General features: G+C 42.4%; 1 protein-coding gene across 12 annotated transcripts; it reads right to left on the bottom strand.

Annotated features, from left to right (window-relative positions):
• Positions 1–1030: 1030 nt before the first annotated feature.
• On the bottom strand, positions 1031–12316 carry LOC147874424 (uncharacterized). Of its 12 annotated transcripts, XM_087345962.1 has the most exons (7): positions 9496–12316; positions 9148–9213; positions 5764–8785; positions 5410–5475; positions 4905–5016; positions 4705–4752; positions 1031–3969 (listed from the first exon to the last, which is right to left on the bottom strand). In XM_087345962.1, exon 3 carries the CDS (start codon positions 8451–8453, stop codon positions 6693–6695), a length of 1761 nt encoding a protein of 586 aa, XP_087202088.1. In that variant the 5' UTR covers positions 8454–8785; positions 9148–9213; positions 9496–12316; the 3' UTR covers positions 1031–3969; positions 4705–4752; positions 4905–5016; positions 5410–5475; positions 5764–6692. The 12 variants fall into 12 exon arrangements, with proteins under 12 accessions (XP_087202088.1, XP_087202087.1, XP_087202086.1 ...); XM_087345961.1 differs by having other exon boundaries at positions 5402–5475; positions 5764–9213; XM_087345960.1 differs by having other exon boundaries at positions 4668–4752; positions 5764–9213.

Raw genomic sequence — 12316 nt, 5'->3', positions numbered from 1 at the left:
TCCTCTTAACTTTGACTAACCCCTAATCTCAACTCACAAAATCCCTAGGCACAAAACTGTTCATGTACAAAGGCAGAAATGGCACAGTGAAAACTCTTTAATTGCTATTTGACATTAATTAGTTTACTGCTGAAAAATTGTTTCAAAACTGATACCCAGAACAATTGGGAAAGCGCCCTAACTTCTCTCTCTCTATACGTAGCATACTTTCTTAATGCCATTCATTCTCTATTATATTCTACTCCACTTATCAGACATCACATCTCATTTAATTGTTATTCGGTACCTACCTTCCCAAATGTACTTCACTTCAAGGGAGCAATATTTATCATTCGCCACCTACAAAAGGACAGATTTTTAGGATACATTGCACGACTCTTACCACATTACACTTCAACATCAAAACAACAATGCTGTAACAATGAACATTACAAGGCATTTCAAAGTTTACACTTGGCACAATACTAAACATACAACAATTATGCATTACAGACTCTCATTAAAATCACTGAAACATGTTTACATATTAACAGCCTACTACATCTTTGTTAACAAACTTCCTTAATGCCATTCATTCTGCATAATATTCCAATCTGTGTATCCATCATCATTTCCCATTTATTTTGTATTCATTACATATCACTTTCTCTTTCTTCCCTCACATCATCAAATGCAGTGCACTTCAAGTGAGCAATTGTTGTCATTCATCACTAACATAAGGACAGAACTTTAGGATAGGTTGCATAACTCTCACCACACTAAACCCGAGATTCAAAATGGCAGTGCCGTAACAATGGGCACTACAAGAAATTTCAAAGTTTCTTCTCAAATCCCAGCAGCACATGTACATTGCAGACTACAATTAGAAACTCTGAAACATTTACATACTTAATGCCATACAGGTTCCCCCACTTCAATGCCTTATGTCATGATTAAAAAGAAGGCAATTTATGCCACCTCCAGGATGAGACGGTTACATTCCTGGCAAACAAGGTACTACAAAATTCTTGTGATTAACATACAGATAGTCTCATTTTGTGCTGAATTACACATCAAAACATCAGCAATATTTAATCTCACTGTTGGCTATACACATTTTCACAAGTAGCAGTACAAACCAGCACATAAGTGACACACACATTTCAAAATAAATACAGAAACACAACCTTTTTAAAATACATTATACAGGGCCAAGTTCCTAACTCTTTACACAAGCAAAACACATTACATTGCTTTATACACATTGTAACATGAAACACCAGTATCAGTAAGTTATTCCAGATACAGGAAATTATTACAGACAATACACTTATACATCATTTTAGTATTACGCCAAATTCAGTCACATATCACCCACCTCAGCTTACAGAGAACATATTTGTATATAAGTCATTTTGACCGTTACAGCAAATTGATTCCCGTATCACCCATCTTCATTTATGAAGAACAAAGTGAACATGAGCGATTGCTTAATATAATGGAGCAGCTCAGCTTCATACTCTTCATGGAGCAAGTTGAAAGAGCAACATCAAAATGTCTTCTTGGGATATAAGATATCTCTTCACCAGAACGCACAACTGGCAGCTGAAACAATCCGGCAAGAAACAACGGCAGTTTTCAAAATCAAATACAAACGCTTCTTATCGCAAAGGTAACGTGTATCGCGCTCAATGGAGCATAGGCACGGATTAAGGTATACAAATCGCATTACCCGTGTGCAGGATCACCGCGACATCGTTCCAAAACAAACTCATCCGCACAAAGTGCCCAACACAATCCAGAAGCGCAATACGTCCTTTCTCAACATGCACTTCGATGCTCTTATATGAGAGTAATTCAAGCCCCCCACAAAACAATTTCTTCAGAATTTCAATAAATACATTCTAGCACAAATTTCAGAGTACACAAAACTGCAGAAATATAAATATTGTTTCAGTTTATCAATAACAAATGGCACATTCATAATTTATGTTCACACATGATCTATCTACACACAACCAACAATTCTGCATCATGCAATTCAAATTAGCACAAATCAGCAACATGCTACTCACTGCTACTTCAACTGCATGCACTACTACTACACCAATAAACTAAATTCACACAGAAATGGTCATCATGAGTTACTCTTAGCCACATAAAACAATCCATGAATTATATTTCTTGATATGCAATCATGAAACTGATGACTTACTCAACACGGTTGTGTCACTTTTTGATTAAAACTTTGCTGCTCTGTGGGTCCTTAAGTAATTACTTCTTCTCATTTAACATTTTCAGTTGCTTCAAACACACATATGGAATTTTATGACATAATGGCCGGTCCCTATCAAAGTGGAAACGATTACAAACGAGGCAGCGATTACCTCATTCAATGTATTGTAATGGCATTTCAACCAGAGACCTGTTAAAAGCATTAAATTAACGAACAGCCCTCTTCCAGGCCACTGTGTAGTTCAAATACTAATATTCGCTAACCACGCAAACATCAAATTAAAATATAAATATCGCTTTACAACACCTACTGCAGAATGATGAATGCTAACATCACGTCCATATAGTAAGGACAGTAATAATATAATTGGGCAACACCAAAATAATTCAAGACTATGTTTGATGAATGTGCAACATAAATCAGTTTCCATTAAACTACTAAGAAATACTATTGTCAAAAAAGTAAGTATCCTAAAATTAATGTAATGATGTAGACGATATGTTTAAGATTTATCTCCATATTAAACTTTGCGTGTGTACCTTCAATATTTCATTACTTGCACTGTCAAACACCTAAAATTAAAAACTTTTTAATCATCAGTCACTTCAATGTATTAAATTCCACAAGAAATTTATTATTATTATTATTAAGTGTTCTGTCTTACGACAGGTCCATTGCTCTGCCCAAACAGAGCTCTCCAGTTGTCCCTATTCTCGGCTTCTCGTTTTAATTCCTGGAACGTCATCTTCTTTCCTTGTTTAAGGTCGTCGGTTAGCTGTATCAATCTTCTTCCTAGTCCTCTCTTTCCTTCAACCTGGCCTTCGGTGATATCACTCAGTAATCCATTCCTTCTCATAATATGTCCCAGCCAGTTAGCTTTTTACCAGATGAAAATTGCAATGGTTTCAATAATCTGTTAAAACTACAAGTTGCAAGTTTACAACCTTATCAGTTGTAAAAGGTTGAGAAGTACAAGATACGCGCCACGCCTAATGGCTAATTGTCCATGAAAATTGGTGAATTCATTTGACTCCTGCAAGACGGACAAACGCAGACTTCGCGGTGAACATGTAAGCCTCCTTTGTTTCCTTTCTGTGCCTGTAAGGAATGTGGGCCAACACGATACCAATAATTGAGGGGATAGAATGAAATCTCAGGATACACGTAGCAGATACATAAACACTACAATGTCACATACCACAATATGGAGCTCAGTCACTAGCTGGACCACCAGTTTCATTCCCTCCAGAAGCGTGACCCATTTGGCCTTTCACTTCCTACGAAAAGCTTCTTCTCAGGGCAAGTTGGTTAGGGCCTGCAGCTGACCCCTCAGCTCCAAGTTGCACAGGAGTAAAGAATGTCTCGTCTTCTTATGTTCCTCCAAAATGTTTGCAGACTTCATGAATGTTGTAACACAAAATCAGGGCTCAATTCTTGCACCCACTCGGCCTTCACTTCTCTTTCACATCACAGATTACATTCTTCAGTCATTCACTGGTCTTCAGTCACCCGTTGTCCACTTGCATTATGCCCTGAACGTTGACTACCTGCCATTGGACAGCTTGGTCAGCACTCATCCTTTTCTGCCCCGTTACATCCGTGACATCTGCGATGTCTGAACCAGAGACAACTTGAAGTGCCCAATATGCAACTGCTGCCACCATGCCTCACACCCATAGCAACTCCACGACTGCACGAACCACATCTCGAGACGATGTTTCAAGGTGGGTGGCCCTTCTGTGTGGACACTGTCCCTGGAATTAGGAACATTTATGCAGGAAATTCTTCTTTGTGCATTGTATTATATAAAATATTGGTAAAAGATAGCTTGCCGGTGAAAATTCCAATATCAGAAACTTCTACAGCCATGACTAAAGGAGAACAAATATAATAATTAATCCAAGTACCTGAGAAGATATTATGAACATTATTAGTGAAAATTATTTCGATTATTTATGGTGTTTGTATCAGTTTCATGAAACATATGCAAATACAGCAATAGGTTTAGTAATATTAAAATTCCTTCTTGGTCTTCCTCTGTTACTTCCTCCTGGTGGAAACCAACCCAACACTTCGTTCACACATAGTTCGGACAAGTCTGTAACACATCAGTTATTTTGACTTTATACCTGAACAAACAGAGTAGCTAAACTGATACCCTTTCTCTGATCACACGCTTTTGAATTTCATCTCGCATTGGTGGCAGTACTGATATTAAGAGAAGGAAATTTTAGTACCAAACACTTGAACTCAGTCATTAATGCAGGAGATGCAACAAGAATACACATTTATGTCCTATGTTTCTCCTTATGATACTAGAAATACACATGAATGTCAGGTGTAATAAAGTTGTTCCTGCATTTATTTTAGGATGGATGTCACCTAAAAACATCTTCAATAACTACACAACCTTCATTGATACACTACATTTTGTATGAACCTTGGATAATACCAGTAATTATTCATGATGCAATGATGCATGAACCTACTCATGAAACGCTGTCGAGACGGGTAGCCGTGTTCTGCCGACTCTGTCCCTGAAATTTAAAACAGAGAAAACAATCTGAGAAATTGAAAGCATTGCTATTAAAAACTATTTTAATTATTCATCAAATATTGTTAAATTTCATGAAACATTGAAAAGTAGCATGTGCTCATTAATATTAAAATTCTCCACCCATCCACTGACCTTCCAGTCGTCTCCCTGCCACTATCCTGGACCTCTTCTATCCCTCCACCTCCTGATGGTCTTCCTGGTAGCAAACAACCCAGCACCTCCTTCAGACATACATTGGATATGGCTGTAACATATCAATTGGTTTGTCTCCATGAACGGAATTGTTCAGAACTAATACCTCTCCTCTTATTACAGGCTTTGGGATTTTGTCTTCACTTGAAACTTTGGCTGATCACCAAGAAAGCAATTTTAACTTATTACACTTACTCCTAACTACTTGAATGTGTCCTTCATTCAGGAGACAAGACAAAAATACTTGTGGCACTAGAAATAAAGCATCCTTTACATCAGACCATTGAATGGTGAGTATACCAAACATTTTTGTAAGTTTCAAACTTTTCTTTGTAGCTAAACTGAGTTTATTGATACCCTACATTTGATAAGAATTTCGTATACTAAAAGAATGTTTCCTAAAGTTAAATCAGTCTTAAGTTAATTCTATACATTACCCACGTACTGTCTCACTTTCTCTGCCTTTTGTGGTTGCTATGGCATTTGAGTAGCTGATTTTGAATGACTGCCTCTGGAAGAAAAAATTTAATTCATCACAATATGTCCTTTACACACAGGAACACTACCTAAGGTGGGAATCTGAATTCATGCTTTAAAAAAGACCCACGGGGAATAAAATGCGAATAGTACTAATTTAGGACCACCTACAAAAATGATCTACCAGGCGATCTCTACTTTCTTCACACATCCTGCTTCAGAATCTCCCACTGACTCCAAAGGCTTTCAAATTCTTGGGGGGGGGGGGGGGGGGGGTCATTGCAGAAACAAATCCACTTCATGTTCCACTATGCACACTCACCAGTCACTTCTGATTGGTTGCCTCTTCCCAGCAGACAGGCCCCACAATCGTTCGCAAATACCCATCAACATGGCCTGATGTCGGAATCCCTGAAATACTTTGAAAACAGCCCCAGGCAGAGAATATGTCCTGTGTGCGTCAATACAGCAGCTTTACTTGACAGCTTGGAGCACAAAAAATATTGTGACGTAGGTTGGTAATTACGACCTTGGTTGTCAACCCTTGATTTTTGGGGTCTGCTGCCTTGAATCCGATCCAACTGTAAACTTGGTTCAATTGTAAGAGACCACGATGTCCTCCAGCAATGATCAATTTAATCAAGACTAAAACGTTTCTTGTACGTGGGATAACACACTTCAGATCCCAACGCTGCTTGCGTCGGTGTCTACCAGGAACTTCTCGCCAGGTCGTGGATATCCTAAAAGGGGCGATGTACACAGCGACTCTTTCAAGGACTCGAATGCGGCGTCTGCCTCCGGGGACCAATGGAATGTTCTTCTCTCCTCGGTGAGTTGAGTCAGTGGCTTGGCGATGTCAGCAAACCCGGCAATGAATCTCCGATAGTAGGTGCATAGGCCGATGAAGCTCCTTAGCTCGTGCTTGTCCCTTGGCCTCGGCCACTCTCGCACAGCCTTCAGCTTTTCGGGATCGGTGGTCACCCCGCCGGGGGAAACCACATGTCCTAGATATTTCGCCTCCTTCTGCAGCATCCGACACTTCCCGGAGTTCAGCTTAAGTCCGGCGTCCCTGAGCCTCTGGAACACTTCCATCAGATTATCCAAGTGCTCCCGGAATGTCCGACCAAAGACGAGAACATCATCCAGGTAGACCAGGAAGGCTTTGTGCGTCAGGTCCCGCAGGACGGACTCCATCAGCCTCTCGAACGTTGCCGGAGCGTTGCAAAGGCCGAATGGCATTACTGTGAATTGCTACAGCCCCTGTCCGGTAGAGAATGCAGTCTTCTCTTTATCCTTGGGATGCAGGGCCACCTGCCAGTAGCCACTCTTTAGGTCTGATGCCGAGAACCACTTGGCCCCTGCCAGTGTGTCTAGGGTGTCGTCGATCCTGGGCAGTGGGAAGCAATCCTTCTTGGTGACGTTATTCATCTTCCTGTAGTCGACGCAGAACCGCTGTTCCCCGTTCTTCTTCCGCACAAGCACGACGGGCGACGACCACGGGCTGTCTGATGCCTGGATCACACCTCGTTCCCGCATGTCCCTTAGCATACCGACCACCTCTTCCTGTTTCGCTAACGGAAGTCTTCGAGGAGGCTGACGGATCGGACGAGCATCGCCTCTGCTGATGCGGTGGAGCACTCTGTCCGTCCGCCCATAACCATTGTTTTCTGTCGCGAAGACATCCTGAAAGTCGAGGACCAATGCCTTCAGCTCTCTGGCTTCCATTGTCGTCAGGTTCGGGATAGCATCGGCGACCATGCCCTGCAGTGGCTTGCACAGCTCTCTGTTTTGCGACGGAGGTTCTGTATTGCCAGTCGGGCCCGCCCACGTGACCGGTTCACACAGGCCCAGGGTTGTGCCTTCCGCCAGCACTTGGTCGCCGTCCCCGACATTCACGATTCGCACAGGCACGCTGCCCCGGGTGCGGACTAGTGCCCTGGCTACGTATAGTCCTCGTGGTAAAGGGTCCACACCAAGTTCTATTATTCCGCTCGCCATTCTCACGGGATCGTTCATCCGTGCCATCACCACCCTCTCGCACCGCGCCGGTATTATTTCCTCGCTGGCTAATGTCAGGCGTGTGGATCGGGGTCTGCTCCGAGGGCTCCATAGAGATATCTCTTCTTGGCCCAGTCGCAGCACTTGGCGTCCTAGGTCCATCGTCGCATCGTAAGCTCGCAGGACGTCCAGCCCCAGGATGATCTCGTCCGTGATGTCGGCTACAAAAATCCAAGTGTGGATGGCACTCTGCCCCAGCGTTAGCTCAACTAACACCTTTTTCAAAACGGGGATGGTTTCTCCGGACGCCGTCTGCAGCACGTACTGTCGGCCCGGCTCCCGCTCTGATTGTCCCGCAACGACGTCGGGCCTGTCGATGGTCACATTACAGCGTCTTCCCCGAATCCAGCCTTCGGTGATCAGACCGTCGTCACTCCTCTTAGTGATCACGCTCAGTGTAAAGCGAGGGGAAGGTGGTGGTGGGGCCGACGGTCCCCTCCTTACGCCGGCCATTACTCGTTTCCTGAGACCCGGTCGGTCCTCGCGGAGACCTGTGGACACTCTCTCATCAGATGGCCGGGGGCGCCCCCTTCCAGGACGTCTATCCTGAGGCGATCGCTCCTCCGTTGGGTCCTTTGACCGTATTCGAAGCATCGTTAGTGGTGATCCTGCGTCTGCCTGTAGCTTCAGGGCCTGTCCGTGTGCTTCATTGAGGGATCGGTCCCCGCCCATTAGAAGGTGTTGCTTAATCTCCCGGTCTCCCAGGCCTCCCTCTGCAAGTAATCTGCGGGAAGCCCTACGAACGCTCAGTGGGCCAGCTTCTCTATTCCTGATGCGAATTCCTGCAGAGTTTCGCCCCTCCCCTGCGTCCTCGATTCCAACTGAGATCGGTAGACCGCCGCCAGCTGATGGTCCCCGTAACCGCCCTAACAGGAACGCCATGCAGGATGTCAGCAGCTTGCCCCTGAAGTACGACAAGGAGATGCGTGACCTTCTCGCCAGGAGTCCAGCCATTGTGGTTGGCCACAGCCTCAAACTGCCGATGGAATACTGTCCAAGACGAGGATCTGTCGAACTTAGGCGGTTTCACACGGTCCGTGCCACCCACGAACGTTCCGGCCCCTCCGTGCCTTGTTCGGCCTCCACCGCCTGCAGCCGTGTCTCGAACTCCTGCCGCGTAGTCTCTAAGTTTTGTCCCAGTTCGTCGCTCAGGACCTTGGTCTTCTGATTCACAACTGACAGCACGCCCCTTAGCTGTCTGTGGAAGTTGTTCTTCTTGGTCTTCCTGTTATTTTCTCGCGGTGGAAACCAATCCAACACTTTGTTAACACATAGTTAGGACAAGTCTGTAACACATCAGTTATTTTGACTTTATACCTGAACAAACAGAGTAGCTAAACTGATACCCTTTCCCTGATCACACGCTTTTGAATTTTATCTCGCATTGGTAGCAGTACTGATATTAAGAGAAGGAAATTTTAGTACTAAACACTTGAACTCAGTCATTAATGCAGGAGATGCAACAAGAACACACATCTATGTACTATGTTTCTCCTTATGGATACTAGAAATACACATGAATGTCAGGTGTAATAAAGTTGTTCCTGCATTTACTTTAGGATGGATGGATAAGAATTTTGTATACTAAAAGAATGTCTCCTAAAGTTAAATCACAGGCTTAAGTGAATTCTATACACTACCCACGTACTGTCTCACTTTCTATGCCTTTTGTGGTTGCTATGGCATTTGAGTAGCTGATTTTGAATGACTGCCTCTGGAAGAAAAAATTTAATTCATCACAATATGTCCTTTACATACAGGAACACTACCTAAGGTGGGAATCTGAATTCATGCTTTAAAAAAGGCCCACGGGGAATAAAATGCGAATAGTACTAATTTAGGACCACCTACAAAAATGATCTACCAGGCGATCTCTACTTTCTTCACACATCCTGCTTCAGAATCTCCCACTGACTCCAAAGGCTTTCAAATTCTTGGGGGGGGGGGGGGTCATTGCAGAAACAAATCCACTTCATGTTCCACTATGCACACTCACCAGTCACTTCTGATTGGTTGCCTCTTCCTAGCAGACAGGCCCCACCAACGTTCGCAAATACCCATCAACATGGCCTGATGTCGGAATCTCTGAAATACTTTTAAAACAGCCCCAGGCAAAGAATATGTCCTGTGTACGTCAATACAGCAGCTTTACTTGACAGCTTGGAGCACAAAAAATATAAAATGCATAAAAGAGTACAAATAACAAGACAACATCAAAATGAATTACACTCAATGTAAATAAGGGAACATTTTCATAGTAAGGATATAATTAATATCAATTTTACTCTGTATCATATTTAATTAACAGGGAATTAAAGAAGCAAGAAATGCAATATGAACATGCAATGAATATACCATATCAAAATATTGGAATTTAAACAACAATACATGTAAAAAAGAACACAGTTAAATAAGCAATATATACAACAAATCTGAATACATATTTATGTACAGAACAGCAGAACACAGAATGCCCAGAATGCAAATGATAATGGCTTCATGGCATGTTTGCCCTGAAACACATGAACACAAGAATTAGATCAGGTTTCTCTGACGCCAGTTAGTAACAAGTACTGTAACCTCTCTTCTGTAGTATCTCATGGCTCCCTGAAACTTCAAAGCTCCTGCATAACATTCTGGAACAAAAATTACGCTCATCACAGAAATCAACACATTTCGCATTCCACCAGGCATGCTCATTTTCCTGCCACTTCAGACAGGTTGCCTTGTAAACGCCAATAAATGTGGCCGGCCTGTGAGGGAATTCCTGAAATCAAGGTTTTAAAACACTCCCAGACAAACATATCTTGTGCGCATCGAGATACTAGCCTTAAGATGAAACTAGTGTTATAATTGGCATGAAATAATACAACAGACTCAGCACACGCATATAAAATTCACAAAAAAATAAGAAAAACATCAAAATGAAGTACACTCAACATATACATGTAATACAAATAAGCCCAGCATTTGCACTGTAAGAATACAATTAATGTCAATTTTAATTAATTTCACTTTGTATCACAATTAATGGGGAATTAGAGAAGCAAGAAATGCAATGTGAACATACAACGAATAAACCATAACAAGATATTAGAATTGATATAATAAGTGTACAAATAACAGCACAATAAATAAGGCGTACAACAAATTTGAATTCACATTTAAGTACACAACAGCAGAACACAGAATGCCCATAACGCAAATGATAATGGCCCAATGGCATGATTGCACTGAAACACATGAACACAAGAATTAGATCAGGTTTCTTCAAAGCCTCGTAGTAACAAGTACTGTAACCTCTCTTCTATAGTATTTCATGGCTCCCTGAAACTTAAAAGCTCCTGCAGCGCATTCTGGAATAAAAATTACACTCGTCACAGAAACAGGTCACTTTGCGTTCCACCAGGCATGCTCATTTCCCTCTCCATTCAGATTGGTTGCCTCTTCCCAGCAGATGGAAATACATCAACAGGCAGATGTGGTACAGATTACATATCTGCAATGGACACAGAAAATTGTATTTTATGAACAATTAACAGGAAGTTTAATCAATTTTATACAATTCAACAGTGAAAAAACACAACAAAAATTCAATATGAACACATACATCATTGCAACAGATAGGACAATTAAAAAAAATTAAATTAAAATAGCATCACATGTAGGCCGTACATATTAACTCAATGGCATAAATGAGATGTGTACAAACATAACCTTCAATAATTATCTGTACTTTGACAGGTATAGAAGAGCACAGCACTTGGGAAAAAACAAATAAAATGTGATGTAAAATGCTATGCAGCGTACACACAACACATACAAGTGGAATTATCTATAATTAAGAGCATGTATCAATCAATAAATAGGCCAATTCAGAAACATTAAAATAACATCACATAGGCTGCATGTATAAACAACAGAATTGCATAAAAAACATACACACCAGCAGAACACATATTTTCAGTTGGAGAAAAGCACAAAAATTAGTAATTAAAGAAAGCAAACAATGGCACATGTGGACTGAAGCATGTAAATAAATGGGCATGGGCTTCAAGTGACCATTAACTGATCTTTTGTGGTTCCTTTTCTTCTAACCTACCAGCAGCCCCCAGCCAAGATCTCATGAAAATCGTCCGATTTTGCTAAATGACTGACAAATGTCAAAATCATTAAAAGCTCTTTATTAAAGAGCTTTCATTGGTGGCCATGATCATGGCCTCCCTGTAGACCCCTGGGTCGATCTAGAGGATTGACCTCTTTACTTGGGGTATTGCCCTTCGACCTGGGCCTTGTAAGCACCCTGGTCAGAGCCTCCTTAAACTTGGGTAGTGTCATGTACCCCAGTTTTCATATGCCCCTGGTACCATCTTGGCTCTCTCTGGCATTCCAGACACGCAGTCTGTGCCAAATGTTGCCTGTCGACCAGAAGGCCACAAGGCTATAAACTGTTTATCACATTCTTCCATGGGTCTGCTGCAAATGCCAGCTCTCTGTGGTGGTATGCCAGAAATACTGACTCCCTGCTGAGAATGACCAGCTTTAAAATGGAGACTCCATATCACAGAACTTTTCTGGTAGTTTTCTGACAACTGGTGGGCTTCTGCCTCCGGTTGTCTTTTAAACTTTCCCAGGCTGGCTGATACTGAGAGCAAACTAAGGCGGTATGCTGGATCCCAGTGCCCTGAAGGGATCCTTTGTGCCATGCAGCCCTCAGCACGATACCTCACACCTTGGCTTCGGTGGACCAGAGCCCTGTTAGCCGTCTGAGGACGTTACCCCCCTCCGCGACGTGGACGCCAAGGGTTGGATTTTGG

Source organism: Zootermopsis nevadensis, unplaced genomic scaffold, assembly GCF_977971745.1.
Source record: "Zootermopsis nevadensis isolate Lab colony 2312 unplaced genomic scaffold, Znev_1.0 Znev_ptg000009l, whole genome shotgun sequence".
Classification (NCBI taxonomy): Eukaryota; Metazoa; Arthropoda; class Insecta; order Blattodea; family Termopsidae; genus Zootermopsis; species Zootermopsis nevadensis.
Note: the sequence above shows the minus strand (reverse complement) of the source record. Positions and strands in the feature narration are given on the sequence as shown.